The sequence below is a fragment of the Bombus fervidus genome, chromosome 8, assembly GCF_041682495.2.
Source record: "Bombus fervidus isolate BK054 chromosome 8, iyBomFerv1, whole genome shotgun sequence".
Classification (NCBI taxonomy): Eukaryota; Metazoa; Arthropoda; class Insecta; order Hymenoptera; family Apidae; genus Bombus; species Bombus fervidus.
In genome coordinates this window covers 7,837,345-7,857,375 of record NC_091524.1, presented here as the reverse complement: position 1 = coordinate 7,857,375, position 20,031 = coordinate 7,837,345, and the positions used below count along the sequence as shown (strand labels likewise).

Genomic DNA, 20,031 nt, shown 5'->3' with positions numbered 1-20,031 from the left:
AGTCAAGATTTATTTTTTGTTAACAAACGTTAGTACAAACTAATTTTGTACGAATTTAACTATAGCTCCTGATAGTATGTACTCAAAGAATAGAAACCAATTGGCAGCTAATTATAGACTGAATGAGGTAAGAGGTCGCTTCCATGACAATGAAGTTGCCGATCGTGTGAATTTTTGTGGCGACATTTTTGCTGTCATAAGAATATTGATCTGATAGTATCGTTGATGGAAACAATACGAAGACATTACGTTTTTAAATAAGGTACACGAAAGTTGAGAGTATGTGAATCTCACATGAGAGCTCACCTGTGTGGACCAATCAGATGTCGTTTGTGCAATCTATTCATTGGACGAAGTATGGATAGAAGGCAATATGGTACCGAAGTAAGGTGTAAAAAACCCTAAAAATGCTTCGTTTTATATAGTCATAATTTTTGAACCACTAGATTCCACAACTTATAACTTGCATTTTTGAATCTTACAAATCAAAACCTATATATAAAAATTAAAAATTACAGAAAAACAATAATGAATACCGATTTTTATTATTTTAGACATAGCAGATATTTGATTGAATATTTTATTGAATAATTATTGAATATTTCTAAAACTTCTAGGAATTTAATTTTGTATCCATAGTTTAAAACTTATAACTGCCTGATTACAATTTACAAGAGTACAAGTGCTAAACATTTATAATAATATTCTACTAAAAGAATATACGTTGATAGAAATTTTACTGAATTAAAATACTTGCAAAATGAAAGTGAAAATTCTGACAAGAAATCCAGATGAGTATTTACGAGAAACGAAACGTGATATTCACAAAGGTTAGTTTTATTTTAAGATACATATTGTTTGAAATGACAAATAATGGTAAAGTAAACTTTCTTTATAAATATTTCCACATTTCTTATCGTATAATACAACATTTATAATGTTTTATTCAAATGGATTATTAACTAATTTTGTACATTTTTTGTTTGTAGTTCCTAGGAATTATGATCCGGCATTACATCCTTTTGAAGCAGCAAGAGAGTATACCAGAGCTTTAAATGCAGTAAAGTTAGACAAAATATTTGCAAAACCTTTTGTAGGATGCTTAGAAGGACATAAAGATGGTGTGTCTTGCTTTTGTAAACATCCTTATCAATTATCTACTCTATTTAGTGGAGCTTTTGATGGAGAAATAAGAGTATGGAATCTTACAAATAAAATATGTACACGTAAGATTTTGGCACATAATGGAATAGTACGGGGAATTGTATTTAGCCGAAGTGGCCAAAACTTTATCTCTGTTGGTGATGATAAGACTATTAAAACATGGAAATCAGAAAAATCATCATTCAACGAGGAAGAACCAATACATACAGTTATTAGTAAAGTAGGATATTAAATATTAAAGAATGAAAAAATAAATATTATTTTACTATATTGATTCAAAATATATGAATATTTTATAGACTATAATAAGTGGAATCTCTAATCACCAAACTCAGCCAATATTTGCAACATGTGGCGAAGTATGCCATTTGTGGGAAGAAACAAGGAATGAACCAGTTCGTACATTTAAATGGGGTGTTGACAGTTTTCACGATATTAAATATAATCCTGTGCAGTGCAATTTATTTGGTATAAAATTATTGATTATTGCACCTAACGAGGATCATATTTCAACATTATAAATACATATGAATTTTGCAGCTGCTTGTACAAGTGACCGTAGTATAATTCTGTATGATGCCAGAGCAACAGGACCATTGCTAAAAGTATTTATGAGGTTAAGAGCTAATAAATTGTCTTGGAATCCTATGGAGGCTGTTACTTTTACATGTGCTAATGAAAACTATAAGTAAGTTTGAGAAAGATGATATATCGTGTCATTTGATATCAAAGTTTATATAGAGAAATTGAGTATAACATATTTTCTTATGTAGCTTATATACTTATGATATTCGTAAGTTGAGAACACCAGTAAATGTGCATATGGACCATGTAGGGGCTGTAATTGATGTGGATTACTCGCCGACTGGTAAAGAATTTGTGTCTGGTAGTTATGATAAATCTATTCGCATTTTTGAAGTAAACAAAGGTCATTCACGAGAAGTTTACCATACAAGACGCATGCAAAGATTAACATGCATGGCCTGGTCTCTTGATAATAAATATGTTATTAGTGGTAGTGACGAAATGAATATTCGTATATGGAAAGCAAAGGCATCAGAAAAATTGGGTGTGGTATGTAGTTATTCCAATTATATTTTGTATTTCTTCCTTTTACTATTTTACGTATTAAAGATAATAAAATGTATAAATGCAGTTGAGACCTAGAGAAAGAGCAGCATTAAATTACAGTGAAGCTTTGAAAGAGAAGTTTGCTGCACATCCCCAAATTAAGCGAATTTATCGACATAGACAGGTTTCAAAACATATTTACAATGCAAAGGCTGAATTACGTACAATTCGCGAGAAAAGTAAACGAAAGTATGTACTATTACTTCAAAAGAGATCTGAAATATCTAAAGTATAAAATATTTTTGCTATAATTTATTTACTTTATTTCAGGGAGGCTAATAGACGAGCTCATTCTAAAAAAGGTGCGGTACCTTTTGTTTCGGAAAGAAGCAGGGATGTTGTTCAGCAAGAAATATAATACACAATTATATATTATAATATTATAAATTTTTATGCTGATTAACCCTTTGCGGACTACCGCTGTATATACGCGTTCTGCGTAGACCATCAATTTGGCTGATAACAGATTCTGATGACATATTATTACTTGATATATATTATATATATATAAACAGAGCGTTATTACATTTCCTTTGAGTTAACTAACAAGAAAATCATCCTGTATATGCTACATTCGTTTAATACTAATTTCCTAAATTTCAAAGTAGAGAATTACATGATTCAATTTTCTGTTATTCTTATAAGAAATATTAACTGGTGATGCTAAATCATATTCGATATCAAATTTAATGTAATTAATTCACTTAAAGAAACAGGTATTTCATATACCACGTAATGTTTTCGACAATGGATAATATTTTTATGGATACACATTATGGACTAAAATATTGACTATAGTCTCTAATATTTATTGTAATAAATAATTTTATTGAAATTATACAACGCATTGCTATAATAATTCGTAAAACGTTACAAACTTCAAGCAGTGATTAATGTCTTGCTTAGCGTAGCTTACAACGATTTATTAATTTCCTTCTATTTTCTTTGCGCATTTATCTTAATAAATGTTTATCAATTTGGCAATACGCAGATCATTCTATACCTTCTTTTCAATGTCGAAGTACGGTGAACACGTTCACAAACTAGCTAAAAATCATGCTGAAGTCTTATTTCATGTTTTTGTCAAAGATGGCTAAGTAAGTGATTTTAGTCTTCGTATTTTTTGCTTATCTTATATTTTCAAGTCCGCATTGTAGATGTTACATTTTCGGTTTATACGGTTTAAATAAATGAATACAAGACACATTTATCGATTTTATACGTAAATGCTCTAGCATGGTAGGGATGGGGTATTGTATTTAATTTAATACCAGATATTTGAACGTGGGTAAACTCCTTATTAAAATACTATTTTATTATTTGTCAGTTATCATGTGTTTCATTCGCGTTACTTTGTAGGATAAATCAACGACAGTCTGCCCTTTGTAAAATCTGATCTAACGCGTTCATATTGTTCGATGAATTCGATGATAGTTATCTAAATTTTAATTTATCATTCCTTGTCATTTCGTATATCGAAAAAATGATGAAGCAAGAGTTCTATCGAATTGTATTCTTAAAATTTCATGTCCTTGGGAGTATAAAAAGCGGCACATAGTCTCCGATTTTTCTCGTTTATCCATTGTATGTTAATTAATACGCACATATGATTATACAGTTGCTTATTTTTTTCTTCTTCTCTTTTTTTAATATCAACTATGCGCGCATAAATTCTGTACAAGACTAGGTTAGTCGAGCAATTAAATTATCAGTGTAAAATTATTTCTTTCGTCGGCTTCGAAATTCCATGGTATTCTACGCTTCCTGTTGTCACTGTCTCAAGGGTATAGTTCCTCCTAACGATGCCGTCAATGTCATTTAATTAAATATGAGTAGTATCGTATAACAATAATTATAATTTATATACATATAAACACATTTACATTAATTTTGTAAAACACTATTTAGCCGCGTGAAATTCTAATGGTAGAATCCTCGAAGGATTTTAAAAATCCTCCTTTCAATCGATCGAAAATTACGAAAAATCTCATTGCATTGTCGTCCTGTTCAAAGTCACATACATCGATCTGCTAAATATGTTGAACTCCTCTGATAATATTTTATTGGTAAATTTTATCATTTTTTTCTTTTTTTTTTCTTTTTTTTTTTTGCTTCTGCTTTGACGATTGTTGTCGGGTAATGCAACGCTGTCAAATAATCTTCGATTTCTAAACTAAATTCAACAGCATAAGATTTCACACATTCGTCCGGAACGAGAAAACCATTCAAGAGACATTCGCAGTAACATTAAAAAATATACTTATCTCATTTTTTGTGATAACTTTTATTCCATCCAAATTCTACAATAAACTAGCTCATCGAAAATGCTGTAAACTAGTTGCCATTCGAAATTTTCTATCGCAGAGTTAGCGTCAAGGCGTATCGGCACGCGTCGTGCGATCCTCGTGAACTGCTAACGATTTAATTCAACGAAATGCATATCGATAGTTTCTCGTTGATTTAACGCGAACCCTGCGACTCGATCTATAAAATAAGGAATCAGATTCCCTGCTATGCGTCCTCCGACTTTTGATTCGCTGTTATTTCCATGAATAGCGGCGGTCGTTAAATTACTTACGCTATGTTTCCTATCGCTATCGATGACTTACGAAATACATATCACCACGGCAACGTACAGAATCATTCGAACGTGCCACGCATTTCATTCTCGAGTATGAGATGAATCGCAGCAAATTAGTTCGTTACGCGATCAAGAAATTTCTTTATTAATCGACGAACATGATCGACCGAGGACGATATGAAATTCAAGATTAAAAACACGTTTCAATGATTTCACGAGATCTTCGTGCCTGCACACGCATTCACGTGATCTCGTACACAATTGTATCGTGAAACGCGTTCAATTTCTCGTAGTCTCTGAACGAATTCGCTTTAATCGTTCGGTTCGAAGAGCGTCGGTGAAAGCATCGATTTTACCAGATCGTCCTGATTGCCAGCTTTTTTTCTAGACGTTCAGGTCAGCCATCATTTTACGGAAATCGGCTAAGGTATTGTAATCGGGGTCTGAATCGATGTCCGCGAAGTCTTTGTTGGAGTCGCTTTTCACAAAGCTAGGGTTGTATCGACTTAATGACAACGGGCACGGCAGTAATTCTGGCATCACCGAGTGATGAGTAATTAGGGCGGTCAGAGTTGTGAATTCCTTGGTGAAGCCCTGCAACAAACAGAAGGATATTGCGTACAGTTATTATTCATATTTTCTATCTCTGTCGCTTTACAATTGCGAAAATTGATAATTTCTCAAAAAGGATGAAGATATCCTCTGATCAATGATAATCGAAAAAAAAAAAAAAAAATAAATAAATCGAAAGCGTAGAACACAGTTTTTGCATGCGATGCATGCCAGCGATGTATAGCAGAGGTACATAAACTTTATAAATCTCGATTTGATGTGGATCTATTATTTACGAACAATGTCACGATTTGTATCCTACCATTAATACTATTTTGTTTGTTATCGGTGTGATTAAAATGATTTTGTAAATGAAAATAGCATATTGTTTTGGTGTATGGAAAATTAAAAACGGATAAAACATTTGCAAAAGTGTGCACTAATTAGTTCAAGCAAATATAATTTTACAATTATTAATTCAAGCAGCATAACTGTATATGTGACGATATTTCGAACGTGTTTTATATCAACAGAACAATTATAAAAAAATTTTATAGAGTTTAAACTGCTCTGTAAATTATTGCATTTAACAATAATTCTCTGAATAAGTTTCCGAAGAAAAGCAACTTAATCCGATATCACTGAATTTCTCTCGATGTCACTGTACTTGAACATGCCATTTTAATAAGCGCCATAAGTGTTTTAATATCGCACTTTGTTACCTGCGTAATGATCTACGTGATTTTAACTTTATATTCGTATCGTTCTTCTTGTTAAGTTATCGGAAGTGTCTATAAAATTACGATAATTTGATATTATGTGATATGAACAGCAACATGATTTAATATCGTATACATAGGTGCAGATAATTACTGAAAATATATCTACGGCGTAGGTATAATTCAATTGCATAAATCGACTGTGTTTAATATATTATATTATTTATCTAGGAAGCAAATCAATGAGAAACATTGTACGTCAAAATTATCATCTGCCGTACATATTCGAATCTCATCGCGTGTTGCTACGGCAATGCAATTCCAGATGAAAGAGTAGGGATGAGTTTTGATTTCCCTACGGTACATCCAACAAAACTCATTTATACTCGTTTCGGAGATTATCAAAGTCCACGGACCCATTTAATTTATCCTACAAGGGAAGTCCGTACATTTAAATACGCGTAGCCAAATGGCAAAATACGCAACCAGAGTCGCTTTGTACTTGCACAATGTCTCCATTATAATATTTCAGAACTAAAAGCTTCGGTCCAAACGCGATATTACTCTGTGATGATTAACTTCTACGTACAAAGCGGCACAGTTGCGAACTCTTCTTTAACGGTGTCCCTTCGTTTTATTCATGGTATATTCCGAAAAAAAAAAGAACGCTTTATTTTCAAAGACTACGCGTGTAGGTTTGCAATGAATTCTATCATCTTGTAATAAGCGAAGTTAGGAAAGTAAATAATGCGTGAAAATTTTCATTGAATATGATAAAGTTCATGTATGTTCAAGTATGTACGTACATTATATGTACTAAAACCGAAGAATAGAAATAGCGTAAAAATCGTGCAATACCTTCCTACGAGCTTCCTGTTACTAACAAATCTAACGTAACTATTAATTCGATCACGATACGAATAACTTGCATCCTGGCAAAAATCGGCATAGAATTTCCATAGTCTCTTCCCTTTTGTGAAACAATTTCGTTTCTTATAGGAAGTTTTATTTGTTTCAATAGTTTCACACAATTTTTGCTTTCTCTCATGAACCTTATCCTCTCTAAAAGTATAAAACAAAACTCAATGGCTGTAAAAGATCATATTTTGTATCTCTATAATAAATACAGTAACAAAGTGGATTAAGTGAAGTTAGATTCAGTAAAATTCTTCTTTGCATTGAATAGAGTGATGATATTGATCGAGTGGCGATCTCTAGAAGTACTTGTATTTTTTTTTTTTTAATATACATATATTTATTACAAGTAACTTTTAGTTTGACTTGCTTAGAAACTTCAAAGTTTGAGTAGGTCAGAGGTACTTATATTGTGTCGTATCATTCACTTAACGAAGATTACTGTACAAATTAAATTGCTAAACTTCGTTTCAGTTGCCTTTCTTTTACACGGCGGTTAATTGGCAGATCGTGCTTGCCTCGTGTGTGGCGAAATGAATTATAATTGTAGATAAAACGAATTTAAACTGTCACGGCGAAAGTGTTAATTACTGTATTTAAGCGCAGACGTTTCGTAGACGGCTAAAGACATTCACGAGAAAGACCGTCCCTCGTGATGACTCGAGGAGAGATTTACCTTGATTTTGTAGCCTTTGTTCGTGCGCATTATGAGATAATGGGCTATTCCGCTTGGTTGGAATTCGCGCGGCACTCGAAGCGAAAGGGCATAACATCCGGGTTTACTGGTGCTCTCTCTCACCATGAAGGCTCCTTCCGGCTCTTGGCTCAACACTTCCAGCGTTATTTCCCTGGAATCATAAATGACCACGACACCGTGAAAATGCAAATTTGTATAAATAAGCAGTAGAAATAACAATTACTGCGAGACACCAACTACGACTTCGTATTATCCATGCTAGGCGTATCATACGAGAATAAAGAACGATAGTAGATCCAATCGAGTTAAAAAATATATGTGTCTGGATACTCGAATATCTAGGTATCAAGTAACGAACATATAGATCGTATAAATAATTAAATATTAAAATTAATCGGTGTTGTTATCTTTTCATACTTATGTATAATGTTTCTAGTGTATTGTATGAAAAATGTTTGTATAAGTGAGAAGAGGGAGATTTGTCTTGTTTACTGTCGTATACGTACATCGATTATCTTAATAAAGCCATAATTTCCTGGAAAGATCTCGAGAATGATATTCCTACTATTGTCTAGCGTATGAATCAAGTACCTTGGTATTCCAGCCTGGAACCAGGGAGCTTTGCGCAGTTCAGCTTCTTCACTGCGATTATTGAGACTATCCGTTCTTTCAGGAAGAGGTGGTGGGGTCGGTGTGGAACCGTGTGTGCTTCCATCAGCGGGTACCGAACTGCTCGAAGTGCTGATCTGAGATCTTCTCTTCGATTTGAATTCTGTTTCTGTACCAGAGCTCGGAGAATTGTGTCCTATCCTGTAAATGTAGTAATTCGAATGTAACGTACTTGCTATCACGAATCGTTGAAAGCAAGAATAGACATAGAAAACGCCATCCTCCGATCCCTATCCTCCGATCAAACGCCAATAACAGCGAAACAGTTGAAAACAAATTTGCTTCTCCGTGTGACATTACTTGTTCTCCATTCTTTTTCGTATCTTTTCTCGTTTACGATTTATAAGCGCTTGCATCGAACGACCGACTCCGATAAAAGGAGATGATTTCTCCCTTTAAATTAAAAACTGGCCACGAACAAATTGCCGCCAAATTCTTGGTCTAAGTCTGACGAACGCTTGTGCAAAGTTTCATCGAAATCGTAAGATCGATCGAATTGTTACTTAGAAATTAAGGGCTACAGATCTAACTATAAGATAGTTCCTCTTACGAGATTACCTGTTGTTCTCAATGTTGAAGTTTTTCGCGGTAATAGACGCGTTGATAGTATTATCCAGGCTCTCAGACGGGGGTATCTTGTTGTAGGTCGGCCTCGTACCCTCAGAGTCGATGATCGCCTCGTTTATATAACCCCCAGAATGCGGCCTGTTTGATGGGCTCGTCGGTGTGCTGCTACCACTGACGAGGGGGCAGCTGTCATCCTCACCGTTCAGTCCAAGAACATCACGTCCACCTGTCAAACCCATCGCCAGCCGCTTTATCAGAGGTGGCTTGTCCGTTAGTCTCTTGTACGAGTTTAGTTCCGTCGGTGAGTTGCTCTCATCGCTGCTCGGTGTGCTCTGCTGAGAGATACTCTTTGGCTCATCCTCGTTCGTAATAGGGCCGAGAACGTTCGTAAAGTTGTGCGTCGGCCGTAGACCCGGGATCGAGTTCGGTGTCTGGTTTGGTGCGAAGAAAAAGTCGATTAATGTTCGCAGTACGATTTAACGACGTTGGTTATAGAGAATAAAAGAATCTCGATAGAAACTGCTGCAAGTTATAAGGATGCGTTCGATTTTCTGTAATCTCTTCGTTGTTAACTCTTTCATCGCGAGACAGGCTCATACAAATCGTCGACCGTAGCGCAGATTTCGTATCTTACGTGTTATTGTGCATGCGCATAACGCGATGTTATCTGAGATTATTGTTCGCGAAAAGCTAAAAGTACGTACGATACTTTTTGTATCTCGTGTCAAAAATACAAGATACATCGAGGACAAGAAACAACAACTTTCTAAATGGTTTGTTCTGAATTCTTCGTTTTATCGCGCTGTGAAAGGATCGAGAGTGATAACGATAACTTGCTGTTAAACGATTTCTGTTCACAGAGAGCGGAGACAGGATTATATTCCTTGTAAATAATCGTTTTTAATGTAAACAAAGTCTACTCTACTTATGTTACATGGTACAATTTTTCAAGCAAAGGTTCGCTTTCAGGAATATCGATTTTGAAAATATATCGATCACGCAATTAGCTTCCAAGTAATAATTTAATACACCACGATGCAGGTAATTATCTACATGTCCCTTGGTTAAACCTTTTATTTTATCCAATATTTAACTTACTTTGCCGATAAGATAGTAGATTCTATAAAAAGAGACGCGTTCACCAAGACCCATCAAGTTGCAATGTAATTGAAAATTAAACGTACGAAAAAACGAGTCAAAAATCGAGTCTCTCAAGAATTATACCTTATTTTATAAAATGTTGTTCCTCGTCTTCGATTTACTTCTTTTCGTGAAAAATCACTTCTTGTTAGACGATATGAAATTTTACTGTTATATAGCGAAAAACGTTCTATTTCCAGCAAATATGTCAGGTGTTACCCTGTACATGCTTATGGGCGGCAGAGCGAGTCTGACTCAAAATCCGTGGCGAATAGCGGCGTGAAATAACGTCGCGCGTTCGTTGTAAAACCCATTGAGCGAAAGTACTAGGGAAAGAGAATGAACGCGTGAGCTCACCTTCACGCTAGCGAGTCGCAGCGTGGGCGAGCCGGCGCTGCCGAGCTGTACGTTCATGTCCGCCGCAGACGAGCCGCTTCCAGTTCTGGACGTGGGCGACGTCCGACTTTTTAGCCACGAATTCGAAGACGAATTCCTGCAAACACCTCCCGCGCCGGCGATCGAGCTGTCGCCAGCCAGCGATTTGTTCTGCGACAAAAAGAAACTGATCGTTAAACTCCTAACGAACTTGTGATCGCTCGTATGCCTGGCATCTTTTTGCCGTGGCAACACTTCGAGCCAGCGGCGTTAATGCTCGTCGAGAGACCGAACGTAGTATGCAATAAATATCCTTCACGCTGCTGTTTTACACTTAGCATGACTAAAACTCTGCAAATACATTTAAGGCGAGCTATTAAGAAGGTTTCGAGTTTTAGAAATATCAATTTTATCGGTCAGTTCTATCAATTTCTATCGATACGTTTATCTTCTGAAATGCTTTATTTTCTTCCCGAAAAATGCGACTGCTCGAAATCGTTCGACGACTGATCTCGCCTCAAAGGACAAACAATAGATTTATTTCGAATACGTGAAAAAAGAAATTTCGATACGCCGGTGCAAACGGTCACGCGACACACGTTACATAATGCAAACGACAGTGATAACTTATAGTCGTACAATTTCTAAGTTTCTTGCTAGATCAACGTAGCTGGATATTGAATATCGAAGTGATAGAAATTTTGTCGTACAAATATTCTGACCACTTAAACCGAAATATCGAACAAGCTACGAGTCACGCGTCAAATATGCAAACCACTTAACATTTCGCATTTAACGTTTTCATTCGGCAAATCGTTACGTGAATATCGTGGAAATAGGTCTCACTAGAAAACCAGTAACCAAGAAGCTACAAGAAATAGAACGAAGGCAGTGGAATCGTATCGAATGTTTAACCTGTCAGACAGTAAACGTCAGATATATAGCGGGCAGCTACGAAGTTTTACTTGCGAATTTTGACACGGTAATCGTGCAAGGATCTCAGATTGGGCGGGTAACGTAACTTGAAAACTAATAAATAGTTTATCGATAGAATCTTACGATTCCCAGGACGATTGCGTAGGGAGAACCAGCGGACATACCGCGACGGACTGACCGTTTACTTGGAAACACGATGGAGCCGAGAGACTTGGGTCGAATTTATAATTAACGTGGCCTGTAAATGGGACACCTCTACTGGAGACTGATGCTCCCATGAGACTACGTCAGATATCATTCTTACTGACTTTTTCTTACATTCGAAAGTACACGAGACGAAAATTATCTTGTTCGTAAATTTAATTAGGAATTTTGTTAATTTATCATACAGGCTCTTTAGTATTTTTAGAGGGAGAGATAGGTGTAATACCAGCCTGCTGGTTTCAGTGAAACTTTTAGGTAGCTTCAGTGGCGATAAACTTTACGCAGCAGGTTCCTTCCTGTTTACTGTTACAAATTTACTTTAATGTAAAAGCGGAGATTCGTAAATTGCCGAGCTACTTGCTTTTGGAAGTTATGTCGTATTATTTACAGACGTTTAAAACGTATGTCAGTGGAAAGATGATCTTCTTCCTTTTCTCTTTCGTTATTTGCTGCGGTTGTTGATAAAATTCGATAGAAAGTTAGATAGCGTTAATCGAGTTTCTTCTCTGTAGAAATATTCGACAAGTAACATCTATCCACATCTTAATCAGTTTTTATACAAAATATGAGATATAAATTCTTATATTTTCAATGTTATTTTTTTTAATAATGATTTTAAAATTTATGCACCAACTGGCGAATTGAACATTTTAATTATACGTTTTAGATGATTTTATATCTCAATATTTATTTTCCTGTTTGATGTTTTTAATGAGAAGAAAATAAAATTAAAAATTTTAAGTTCGAATTATGTTAATATCGTGATATATGTAATATGTAATATTATGAAAACTCCCACAACGATATGAAAATTTCAAACATTGAACGATATAATTTATATCCAAGTCAGATAAAAAGATTTCAAATTTCAAAAATCAAGTAGCTCAAAAACGCTCAACTATCTGCACTTTTATGTATAGTAGTGACTTGTAATGGAAAGAAAGCTTATTGCATTACATAAAAGTTTCATTAATCCTCCAAACTTAATACCGTGTTCTAGCAACATTGTACTCTAACAAAATATACATATATTATTATTATTATATATATGTTTAATAAATATACACATTTGTTTACGGTATAACTGGGCCTAATTGTAATGTAATAAATTAAATTAAAAGTGTTTCTACTTTAAAGGTAATGGACAAAATAAAGTTCTTCTTCGCAACCTAAAGGTACGGGTGAAAATCTCCAAAATTGACACCTTCTACTTGTTAGATATTTTTAAGTATATTCGATTCCTGATAAATTGCTCCGTTTTTTCATTTTTATTTCCATTTGCAGGATATGCCGGCATCGTTTGGTGGAAAAGATCTGGGACACACTTTACATTGTAAGAGAAACGATAACTTATTTGTTTCCTGTTGATAGTGATTTATCGCGTGTAGAAGATATTGTTTTACTATTATTATCATAGTGTTTTAAAACCACGAAAAATTTGCGAATTTATATGTACAGAAAAATTGATGCTTATAGGCATTTATTAATAATGTAAACATTTAATATAAATATCGTATTCGTAATTTAAATTTAAGCTCCTTCCTTGTTTTATTCCAAATTGACAACTTAATTCACTGATTTTTATTGAGATCAACAAAGTCTTGCTGTTTCACAAAGAAAATATCAAGTACGCGTGTATATCGTCTCAGAAGTCGTACAATTTTCTTCGTTAACGCGTCGATAAAATAAAAATTAAGAGAAAGCGACATCACCGACACGGCTACGAGACAAAATATGTACGTACCCACGAAGATCGATTCTCTTGTTTGTCCTTTCGGTAGGGTGGTGATGATTGCGGTGAGATCACATCTTGAAGGATCGGTTGGCGCTGAAGCTGCGCCACGTATGCCATACGAAAAGCATTGCCGACAATGGTGTTTAACTCCTCCGCCTGGAAGAAAATAAAGAAAAGAAGAAGTTTTATTCGATTTCCATGCTTTGATAAAAGTGTAGTAATTGCTACTCATTTACGTCCAAACGTTTTAAAACACGTTTAAGACCAATTGAACGCCAGATTGATTGACCTAAATTTAATCAACGAACTAATTTGTTATTGCATCAGAGAATTTCAATTAATTCGCCATTCATCTTTATCTCCTCTATATTTCGGTTTACATCAAAGACGAACTTCGAATCATCGATGGTCAATTAAGAGTGGAAATGGTAACTTTGCGTTTATCAAAGCGATTTTTTCTTTTTCACTTAGTTCGTTTGAAAATAGCGTCGTTATAATTTTACTTTGGCTTTAGTTGCGAGTTAGTCGATGGCGTTTTTAATTAATCTTTTTTCTTTTCGTAATAATTCGCATCTTATTATTTTGTGATTCAGCAAACGAACGATCACGTTCCACTGATAATAATTTAAACTGCTCTCAAAGAAAGACCTAACTTTTTTTTCAATTATTTGTCAGATTATTTTATCAGAGGCTTTTTATTGCACATACTTTTGCGCGTGCAGATTCTATTTTCTTACTACGCTATGTTTAATACGTTAGACAATACGTATATCGATCTTGAGCGATCTCTATCTCGCGAAGGTCATGGCACAAGTGGTGAACTTGTTGACTCGTTGTCAATCCTCTTGCCTCACTGGGTGGCGTGACACCAGATCCTTTCAGACTCTACGCAACAACATCTGCGGCTCTTTACTCGCAATTAGAACCGCGCTAAAGCCTTGTCTACACTAACAGAAATTATCTGCGTGCATCGTGCGCCGACAGTCGCCAAAAAATATACGTAGACTGTGTAAAATGGATGCATCATGCGATGTACAGTTCGCTCGACTAGTCGAGGACGTGTTGGAGATAGAATATTGTTGAAACCTATCTGTGTAAGAAATGTGACCATCGCCAAGCGGATAGTCCATTTCGAGCACAAAGAGTATGTGCTTTAAGTACTTTTTAAATCTTGATTTTTAAACAACAGCTACATATGTCCACCTTTGGAATCGGACATCATATAAATACAAAAAATTAATATTACAGCGATGAAAAAACTTCCTACCATAAAATACTACACGCATGTTTGGTTGGTAATATTTAGCAGAAATTCAGATCGTAATGATTTCATTTATGTTTTCTAACACTGTCAACAAATCTTTCTCTTCGGTGCTAATAGTTTTCCAACATAGATACACAGGTAAATGACTTTTTATAAGGAATGGCGTGACATATTGTCATCAATGTATTAACAAATGTGTAGATCCATCAAGAAAAATGTAGTTGTCTTGTGTTCGAATTTTGAACAATTCTTTACGACACATTTACGAAGAAATGGTACGTGAGCTTGCAGTGATTTCGACAAACCGCGTGCATTTTCAAATTTTCTACCTTCGCTCTTCCTTGCCTGAAAAGTAAAGAAAATACTGTGTCATCTCCCTCGCACAGTGGTATCGTTGCTTGCATTTTTTACGAGGTAAAAAACACATTCCATTTGCCCGCAGATGTTGTCTCTTGTTTTCCATTCCCATGGAAAACAACATACTTGTTCGCGACGTGCATTTTACGGGGCTTTTGCCGGGACGACGCGTGTCTGCCAATAATTGTTCGCCGGTGTGGACGTAGCTTTCGTTCACCAACTATCTTTGGATTGGAATTTTGTCTCTCGTTGTCGGCGAATTTTCCATGACAGACAGATGCTGATTAGCTGCGACACGTGTCTATCGGACAATTGTCTGTCAGTGTGATCTTAGCTTTAGGAGTATCATCGCTCAAAGCCGCTATTGAGCCTAAATTTTGACGCGATGACATATTTATGCTTCCGGCTATCGGCAATACATTACTCTTGGAAACAGATCGACATTGCACGGGCAATTGACGCTAACAAATAAATTATTGAATTATTGAAAAGTATCTGACGCATGATTTATAATACACATAACGATGTACATCGATTGGGAAAGAAACTAATCGTTACGACGGTATATCGTACACCGACGGTTGTTTAACAAGACAATAAATCTTTCTTGTTCAATGATCAATTGGTAGTAATTCTTTATCGAACATCTTGCAAAATAAAATTAGTTGTACCTTACACGTGCGATTTGTATCACTTTGAGCGCTCAGTCAAACCGTGAAATGGCTGTCGCTTATGGCACACGCTATTGGAACTTAAATCGTAAGGCAACGGGTTAATTAACACTAACCATACCAGACCCGGTCAAACGATCGGTTTGCAAATTTAATAAAAAATTGTACGTTCATCTAACTTTATGTAAATTCTTATATTATATGATTAATCGATTTCTCTATGTTCGTTAATATATTAATATAAGGAAAGTCAATTTTTCCTTCTACTTTATTTTTAATTTGCCGAAACTGTTAATCGTAGCTACGTGCAGTGTATCTCTACCATACAAACTAACATTAACGTAACTCTGTCGTAAAACGTTTTACGAACGAATGTTCAGTCGTTCGTTATCGCTGTAAAATGGAATCGTGAAAATCCCACAGAATTACGCGCAAAAGTTTCGCGTGCGGTTAAAGAGGAGTCCGAAGACAACAGGAAGAATGTTGCTCGTCCTCTTCGAGATATATTACGCAAACTGAAACGTATATCATTCGCACGGTGCGAAGGACACTGGCGCATTGGCAGACGAGTTTACCGTTTCCCCATAAAGAGACTCGACTCTGTCCCGACTATTCGAAGCCCGTAAAACGAGCCGGTGGTGCGGCCTGCATCAATGCATGTGGTCGTTCGTGCGTCCCGACGAAATTTCCGATGACGATCACGAGCACAGGCACGGTGTTTCACGTGCTTAAGTGGCGTTCGTAGCGGCTCGGATACAACTAGGGGAAACTAGAAGAGAAAAAAACGGACGTGTAATGTGTAATCCATACGACAGGCCTGACGAGGACGCAAACCGGAAATGGGGTCGATACAGAAAATAAACTACGCGGAGGAACTTTACATATGCCGACCGAATACCGCGGCATGTACGAAGGACGCGCACAGAGGAACAAAGCGCGATGATAGAACGTTGGATGGTGAAAAAGAGAAAGATCAAGTGGGAAACTAGAATAGGAAGAGAGAAGAGCGGATGCACAGTGTGAAAAAGAAACAAGTAAGACAGATTGGAGGAAAAAAAGAGGAAGAGAAAGGAGGATAAAGAGCGTGGAAAAGGGGGTAGGAAGAGAAGAAGAGCAGCAGGAAAAGGGTGAAAAAGAGAGTAAAATGAGGAACGAGGGAGATGATAGTGCTGCATCCGATACTATCCTGGAGGCTGTGGTCGACGTTTCCCTAAGCCGGATATTCGAAATGGGAACCGAATGCGAACATGGTGCTGGTGCGACGCGCGTATTCTTCGTGTCTGCGGCCGGAATACGGCGCGTTTCATATCCACGTTTTTCGGCGACGCCGCATCGGGAATCGACCGGCGCCGATCGTCCAAGCGAATTTTATTTCGTGCAACGATGCCCGGCGACAGGCCGCGCGAAACAGGTGATCGGAGCTGAGAGTTATTTCACGTGGCCATTTAGTTCATCCTTCGTCGTCCGCTTTACGACGGAATTACCAATATTTACGACGGATTTCATAGCGAGCGAAATGCGGCCGCATGGTAAACGACTTTTTGTTGATAATAACGCATCGAAAATATCGTCGTCCAACGAACGGGGTTTTGCTAGGCGAAGTATTTCCTTTGCTATTTCGCGCGCTGCTATTTAATAATATTAGGTTGTAATGTTTCTTTCGCTTTATAAGGAAATAATAGACGCACAATGTTTTTTGTTTTATATTAGTTTTTTGAATAATAATAGAAATAGAATGAAATGGATCGCACCTGATTCAATAGAATAATACGAAACAGAAATTGTTGTTCGTCTATTATCACCTTATGAAACGAAAGAAACTTTTCCGACAACCTAATAGTATCTAAGCGCGTAGTCGCGTTTTCCTGGCATTGAAGATGGGGTTGAAAGGGTTCGAGTATGGTGTCAGCGAACGCGATGCTTGTTTTAATTTTCCTTAATTTATAGCCAACTGCTTTGTGACTTGCCGTATGAATCAACGTTTTTATTAGAAACTATTGAGATATGTATAAATTTGTGTGCTAGATTAGGCTAGATGCGTAATAGTACTACTTGTATGTGAGTATCAGTGTGTGGAGGTGTCTCGAAAACAGGTGAATGTAAAGTGTTCAGTCGGTTAACAGTCCGGTATGGAAGATAGTGCTGAGACGCGTGCAAGTGTGTATCGATGAATATCATTGGAATCATTTATGAAATAAATATATAACCATTCTAATGTAAATTCCAAGTGTAAATTTAGTGTTCATACACCATTATTTCGGCTATTGAGATCCGAAATTCTCAACAGAAACAAATAATTAATTCAAACGAATATCTGGTTATACCGATGTAAAGTTCTTTTGTTTTTTTGTTTTTGAAGATTGTCTATCATCGTATATGATCGAGGATTAATTCCTTGAGAATCCTGGACGTTTTACTCACGACAGTTACCGTGGTCGCGTCAACCTGTCGTTATCAATGTAGGAAATCATTCGGAAACGGATCAACGTGATTACACAGGACTTCTTTATTGTCATTTTACCCTACGTTTTAAATTTAATTTCGTCGGAGAAGCCGCTCGTCCGAAGCACGTTCGCTCGTGAGAAGCGGAAATTTATTATATATTAAGTAAGTAAGAATCGTTTAGAAGATACAAGAAGATATAACATATTTTTATAATGCGATTTGTAAATAATATGTATCGCTTGTTTAATAAATAAAGCTTATAATCGTGACTTTACCAGTAGAATGGTTAAGGGGTTTGGCAAACGCTTTAAATGCAGTGCCAGAGCACTCGCTCAGTCCTATAAGTGCAAATCATCAGTTAGTTACATACATATATTTATGGGGTACATTTATCACCTGATCCTTTTAGGACTACTCTGAAAGGATGAGAAATGGTGCTCTCCGAATGATTGAAATCCTCGCGTAATGTTCAAACCGAAACTCTCGAAAATAATTGCGAATTCCGCGTGTGAATCTAACATTGATAACAATTATACGATATACGTACAACAATTGTAAATAGTTTATGCGTAATGTACATTTATTACCATGCGAAAGGGTAGCAACATAGTATACGTCTACAAGTTTTAAACAAAAGATATCTTCCAACTTTTTATTTTTATTCGTCGTTTGTAACATTTTCTAAACTATTTAATATAACGCGACATCGTATGTGTTTGTTTATAGTTACATAACAATTTTTTTCGTTTCAGAAAGATCAAGTCTCTCACTCGTTGCAAATTAATGTTCAAATTAATGTTTTCGAATTGTAATCGTTTTAAACCGAGTCTCAAAAAACGAAAAAAAAAAAAAAAAAAAAGAAAGAAGTGGTGGTAATGGATAAAACGATTCACTGAACTTGTTTCATTTTTATTTTATTTTTCAACCCTTCCGTTAGCATAGGTCAACCAGAATTTTAACGAAGATCACGTAGATCAATCATGCGTGCATGCGGGGTTTGATAACTGCGTCCGCAGTCCGTAGCGGCAGCGATCGGTTGTCAGTGGCCAGTGACTGCGAATTTGATCCCGTCTCTCGATGCACGTTATCCGATGCTTGGTACGCTTGGAATTCGCAAGAGAAATCAGTTTCAATCGGTACTGCTTCCAAGAGGTGAGAGGAGTTAGCTGTACATTTTGAGAAACGCGACTTGTCAGAAGGAAATAATCGAGTATGGTTCGAGCTATCGCGTCGCAGGAAATATCAGATCAGTTTACAAGTAATTTATCGAAACGTGTCAGAACGGTTTACGAGTAATATAATATTTTAATGATTTACAATAATTTCCATCGAAAATAGGAGAAAGAGTTTTTGGAGAACAGTTTGTATAAAAGAGATTGAATTGAAACTGAAATTGATATGTTTCTAATTTATAATATAATATTTATAATAGTATGCTATAGTACTATGTCAAAATAGAAATTAATAAACGTATATTAAAAATTTTCTTGCAACCGTAACGTTATCTATCACATTTTGTAATTGGCTGTAAAGTTTTCGCGAATAAAACTGAAATTGTATCTGGATGGTTACTTAAATTCCATTTATTTAGTAGCTTTTACTTTACGAAATATTTCCTTTGCTTCTCTCTTTATCAATTCACCGTTTAATCTCAGTTATTTAATATTACTATATGTAAATATTTTCGCATAATGTAGCGCATTAAATGATATTAAATGCAAATTAAAACGTTCAACTGCGTTCGAAGAATGTGCCCACACTTGTAACTCGTAAAAATATTTGTCATTGAGTTGCATAATTTTACGAGAACCGGTACTGCATAGTAATTACTATTTTCCGAAAACAGTTAAGCGAGTTTTAACGTTACAGCTGAACAGATGGGAGCAGTAGCAGGGGTTGCAGGAACTAA

General features: G+C 35.9%; 3 protein-coding genes across 11 annotated transcripts in view; 1 reads left to right on the top strand and 2 right to left on the bottom strand.

The window, feature by feature from the left end:
- The window catches only part of LOC139990287 (UPF0389 protein CG9231), a 72,793-nt gene that overhangs the window by 2,529 nt on the left and 50,233 nt on the right, over positions 1-20,031 (bottom strand). Inside the window, exon 1 of one of the 2 annotated variants that reach the window (XM_072009422.1) lies at positions 19,426-19,438. The exons of the other annotated variant lie outside the window; for it this stretch is intronic. The gene's annotated coding sequence lies outside the window, so the exon portion shown is untranslated. Of the gene's footprint in view, positions 1-19,425; positions 19,439-20,031 lie in introns of those variants that run through there. 2 annotated transcript variants of the gene reach the window in all.
- On the top strand, positions 673-2,749 carry LOC139990285 (DDB1- and CUL4-associated factor 13). Its single transcript, XM_072009415.1, has 7 exons — positions 673-830; positions 990-1,384; positions 1,464-1,632; positions 1,705-1,852; positions 1,938-2,238; positions 2,321-2,484; positions 2,566-2,749. Exons 1-7 carry the CDS (start codon positions 761-763, stop codon positions 2,651-2,653), a joined length of 1,335 nt encoding a protein of 444 aa, XP_071865516.1. The 5' UTR covers positions 673-760; the 3' UTR covers positions 2,654-2,749.
- LOC139990284 (EGFR adapter protein) overlaps positions 3,084-20,031 on the bottom strand; it is a 282,495-nt gene continuing 265,547 nt past the window's right edge. For 7 of the 8 annotated variants that reach the window (XM_072009411.1, XM_072009409.1, XM_072009410.1 and 4 more), the window contains 6 exons: positions 13,395-13,541; positions 10,493-10,681; positions 8,987-9,426; positions 8,351-8,569; positions 7,739-7,910; positions 3,084-5,470 (listed from right to left, as the gene is read on the bottom strand). In XM_072009411.1, coding sequence (XP_071865512.1) covers positions 5,261-5,470; positions 7,739-7,910; positions 8,351-8,569; positions 8,987-9,426; positions 10,493-10,681; positions 13,395-13,541 — 1,377 coding nt within the window. In that variant the 3' untranslated portion in view covers positions 3,084-5,260. The remainder of the gene's footprint in view (positions 5,471-7,738; positions 7,911-8,350; positions 8,570-8,986; positions 9,427-10,492; positions 10,682-13,394; positions 13,542-20,031) is intronic. The other variant, XM_072009413.1, reaches the window with a different exon arrangement.

Excerpts from the sequence above, each read along its gene's own strand:
- LOC139990285 (XM_072009415.1), top strand. The coding sequence starts at position 761 with ATGAAAGTGAAAATTCTGACAAGAAATCCAGATGAGTATTTACGAGAA. Across the intron at positions 831-989 it reads GAAACGTGATATTCACAAAG|TTCCTAGGAATTATGATCCG; the intron begins GTTAGTTTTATT and ends TTTTGTTTGTAG. Across the intron at positions 2,485-2,565 it reads CGCGAGAAAAGTAAACGAAA|GGAGGCTAATAGACGAGCTC; the intron begins GTATGTACTATT and ends ACTTTATTTCAG.